Consider the following 4,868-nt stretch of genomic DNA (forward strand, 5'->3'; position numbering starts at 1 on the left):
GAGAGAGAGAGAGACAGAGAGAGAGACAGACAGACAGACAGAGAGTGAGAGACAGACAGACAGACAGAGACAGAGGCAGAGACAGAAAGATAGAGAGAAAACTATAAAAACGAGAGATGAGCGGCAAAAGCGGACAATCCTATCAATCCCGAAGGGCGCACACATAAAGGCCACATTATGGCTCGTGGACGTCTGACCAAACAGCGACATTCCAGAGCCGATGAGGGGGGCCAGCCATCTTCTTTTCTCCCTGTGGCTCCTGGACAAATACATGCTCCTTCGGTTTGGAACACCACGCTATTTGCTCAAAATCACTCACTATTACAGCTCTTTATCACGAACAATGCTCGCTCAGAACATTACAAAGGCGTGTACTGATGAACGTGAGCAACATGAGAAACAGGAGAGGTGGAAGACATGGATACGGGTGAGAAAAAGAATACCTCACTCCACCCACCCCTCCACCCCATCCTTTCCCCCACCCCAAAGTAAAGATACAAAAAGGCGGTTCCAGTTCTCCATTTGATGACTGTTTTGTACTTAACTTGTTAGAGGAGAGTCAGGAAGGAATGTATAAGAGGGAAAAAAGTGTGGGGTGGAGGAGGAGATGGTGGTGGTGGTGGTGATGCTTGGGGGGGATGGGTTTGGGGGTCGGACTCAAAGCAATCTAATAGACACCACAAATGATAAACCCCAAATTTTAGTTCCTTAAAAGCATCAATACCTTTTTCATTTTGTTGTTGTTGTTTTGTTGTTGTTTTTTTGGTGCGTTTAACAGCATATGTGCAACACATTTAGGTCATATATGAATATCAAAGTTTAGAGAGACCAACAAACACAAAAAAGAAGGAGAGAGAGGGATGATGGATATTTGACAGGAAAGAAGAAGCAAACTACACCAGAGCATTGTCAAACACCCACTACTAGCTTTTGGCGTTATTTTTTTTTTAAACATCTTAATAATAATAGTCATGGAACAAAGTGCGAACAGAAATCAATTATTGAACAAACTTTATGAATCTTCCTCAGAACTTACAAGAGAAGCCATCCTTTTCTAGAAGGCCTCCACATAAAGTCATACGGATCAATAACTTCCCATTTAACTATTCATTTTTGCACAAAGATATCCTTCACAAGATAAGCACCTCAATTCTTTTTCTTTGATGTGCATGTTCTCTGGAAAAGGAAAGGATTGTCTAAGGAAAATCAATCTGTCAGTACAATATTTCATTTCTATGCATGCACACTTTCTTTGTTCTAAGAGAGTAAGATCTACCAGCAGTCTCTATAGGGTACAGCAAAAGACAAGTCGAAAGGATATTTGTTCAAAATCAAGTTTAACTTTCACACTTGTTATCGAAAAGTTAACACCTACATCAACTTTTTTTCCCCAAAGACAGGGGAACATAATTTATTATAACGTCAGTACTCTCCTGTGTTAAGATGTCACAAAGAGGTCTGTAAATTAATCACAGAATTCAAACTTTTGGAAAGCTCACCCAACTAATAAATGCACCTGAATGAGAAAAAACAGGGGGTATTTCTAAAAGGTCACAATTTATGGTAACTTTTATATCTCAACAAATGTGCAAATTAGAACGAAAAGAACGAATGAATTTGAGAAAGTCTCTGATTCAAGAATGCAGCTGATCAAGACCTTACTCCAAGGACTCAATCCAAGATTGCTACATCAAAGAAGGCAAAAATAGCCCTTGTCCATTCCACTATCTCTATAGTTGATCAGGGTTTTTTTTTCCTTATAATTAATCCCATAGCAGCAGCAAAGTCCCATGACTATGTTTCAATTTTAGAGGGTTATATAAACAATACATAAATATGTGAGGCAGCATGCCGAAATCAGGCGCTCATCACAATGATGACAGTGAAGAAATTGGCTTTTTTTTGCAGGTTTCGAAATTTTTATCAAAAATTTGTTTTTTGGCTGAACATTTTCCATGCCCATTAAAGAACACATTTCTGTGTGGATTGCCCTGAAAAAATTAAATGTCAATTAAAATTAAAGGCAAAAAACCACTAATTTTCAGTGTCTAAGGACTCTCCGGCTATGGAAGTTACCAAACTTTGGTGGCCATCTTCTCGCTAATTTTACCTCTGAAACTAGGCGATCCTGACCTCCTTCAACGGCATATACTTCGACTTCTATTCAATATAGGGTCGGTATTTTTTCACCAAAAGGACGGTAAATGAACAGGTTTTTTAAAATGAACAATAACCCCAAGCCCAAAAATTGAAGAGTGCCTGATATGATACCACCACGTCATGACACATATGGATTCCTTTACAAAAATTTCACCTTGCTTACAGTACTATACTATATCGACTCAAAGATTAATTTTGATATATAAATGCCAAAAGCACAATAAAATAGAGCAGTTCCAGGGAATTTGATCATTTAAATTTTATATCATTGCGCAAAATCTTTTTTAAAAATGCAATCATTGCCTCAAAAGAGGACTGGCTAACTCAGTGTGGTATACATTTTACAAGAAAGGCAATTTAAAATTTAAATTTACGTAATTTTGGTTTTGATCATTTTCACGCAGAAGCCGGTAGTTTAGCGTTATTTTCATTTATAAAATATTTTAGGACATTTAATTTCTTGCCAAAATTCAGACCTGTCTGACTTCTGAGCATCAATGAAAATGGATAAAATTTACTATTCAATTAATTTCTCGTATGATGAACATTTTTTGTTGTTGAAATTTTGAGGCTTAGCCCATCTTATCACAGGGATGACAATTCACTGTCACTCTAAATAAAGGATTTAAACAAACTGAAAATAGATATTATCCAGATAGGTGCAAACGCATGGTGTGTTTAAGTAAGGGCCAAAGATTGTACTTTTAAAGCATAATATATATATTTATAGTGCGAGAGTACATGACAAAGGTGCACTGTAAAAGGGTGTATCCATGTGTTTGTGCGTGGGTTTGTCTGTGTGTGTGTGAATGTGTGTAAAGGGGAATGTGTGGTAAAAATTAAATCACAGCGCACTTTTTAAGTCAAAACATTTTATCACTTTTTGTTTCAATTTGAAGCCACGAAAGGAGTTTCTTTCATGAAAACACCCAGCAGCAGACTGAGGAGATTGATTCGGTCATATTCTTGCAAACTCTAGACCCCAGAGACATTGTCTAGCTTATATAAAATAAGTTACTCTTGCTAAGACAAAAGATTACATTTGTATGGTTTCTTAGCTTCAGGCTTCAAAGTGCAGAAAAGTAAGTTCAAAATGCAAACTTCAATCAAAGTCGATTACTTCTTGACTGTCTAATGTTGGCAAAAACCTAATTTTCTTTGTTTGTTTTTTGTGATGACTCCCACTTTTATAAATTGAAGATAATTTTGGTTAGAGACCAGAGATACTGAAAAGTTTAGACCTTAGATCTATCTAGATCTAGATATCTAGATTCTAGATCTATATCTAGATCTAGAATCTAGATTCTAGATCTAATCTATATCTAGATCTAGATCTAGATCTAGATTCTTCTTCTGTTCAATTTTCTAAACTAGACTAACAACAGTAACTTGATTTTAACTTGTAACAAATTCTACTGCCGCCGATTGGCAATCTCCTAAACCTAAAAACAAAATCCCAGTTCTTTCCCCTCTTCTGGTCTAGATCTACACCAACTCATTCAACCTACAGTGCCATTGCAATCAGCCCAGCCCAGCCCAACCCTAAAATCCATCCATTCAAGTTCAAGTCACTCCCATCCCTAGAACTTGCCAATGAAAGTATTGAAAGTTCAAGCACAAAATCACAAACAGGTCTTCAAAAATTACTTGGATTTTACATTGGCAAAGATGTCTACTGAAAATACCAATTGTAAGATTACCACAATATCTAAAGACCGCGTTTTACAAAGAGCTGGAATCAAAACTGACTGATACTTCCGAAGATAAGAAAGGGTGGAAGTACCATTACCAAGAAGGCGTCCGAGGAGACAGGCCTACCTACCTGAATAGCACTTTCTCTCAGAGCTTGGGAAACAGTCTCTCTTATTTTGGCGGCGTTGCCTTTCCTTTGCAACCCCTCAGCAAACTTCCTCTCCGACATAGGCCCCGACATTGTGAGGCAAAAGGAAAAAACAACACACAACTGGGTCTATCACAACTATTCTAATTGTACATCATCCAAAGTCTCCAAAGACGAAGCGGAAGTGTTTCCCCAACAAATTGTCGCCATTTTCTTACTCTGTGCGGGAAATCACTCCCAACAAACGTTCAGGAGGGGAAAACAATAGTTAATGCCCTTGGTTTAGTGGGCGTGGTCACTCACTTGTCAACGTCGGAAAGCCATAGTCATGCATCAAGAGTTTGCTTCTAAAGTTTCCCTCCGCCCCGTGTCGGATTTCACATAGCCTACTAGATATATCTAGTACCACTCTTACATCCACTAGGAAGCTTAACTTGACAGCAGAATTTCGACAAAATCAACAGACGGAAAAAACTCCAAAATATTGATCATCTGCCTGCCGATCCTCCTGTTTTAAATTGTCGTCGCCACGTGCACGTAGGCTACAATTATTTTTTTTATTTTAATCTTTCAGTTTTCCATTAGATCTAGATTTAATTTGATTTTGATGTGGTTGCAATGAGGTTTCTTTATAATGACTAATAATGCGTTTGGTGAAATATGCTCTTTGCTGATGCCTTCAACGCCCGTATAATCTACTATGTCGCAATAACGTATGGCAATGTAATGTAAGCCAACATTTCAGAGAAATAAAACTAGAGAAGACAAGCGTATGATGTCATTGACGATCATTAAGTACACGTGTTTGTGTAGTATGACTTTAGTACGATCAGCTAGAACATAATATCAGTGAGTGTATGTGTGTATG

General features: G+C 37.7%; 1 protein-coding gene across 1 annotated transcript in view; it reads right to left on the reverse strand.

Moving 5' to 3' along the window:
- LOC101858958 (dedicator of cytokinesis protein 9) overlaps positions 1-4,233 on the reverse strand; it is a gene marked incomplete in the record, with an annotated part of 134,470 nt that extends 130,237 nt beyond the window's left edge. The window contains 1 exon segment of the mRNA XM_035971558.1: positions 3,983-4,233. Coding sequence (XP_035827451.1) covers positions 3,983-4,093 — 111 coding nt within the window.
- Between the last annotated feature and the right edge of the window lie 635 nt (positions 4,234-4,868).

The sequence above is a fragment of the Aplysia californica genome, unplaced genomic scaffold, assembly GCF_000002075.1.
Source record: "Aplysia californica isolate F4 #8 unplaced genomic scaffold, AplCal3.0 scaffold00461, whole genome shotgun sequence".
Classification (NCBI taxonomy): Eukaryota; Metazoa; Mollusca; class Gastropoda; order Aplysiida; family Aplysiidae; genus Aplysia; species Aplysia californica.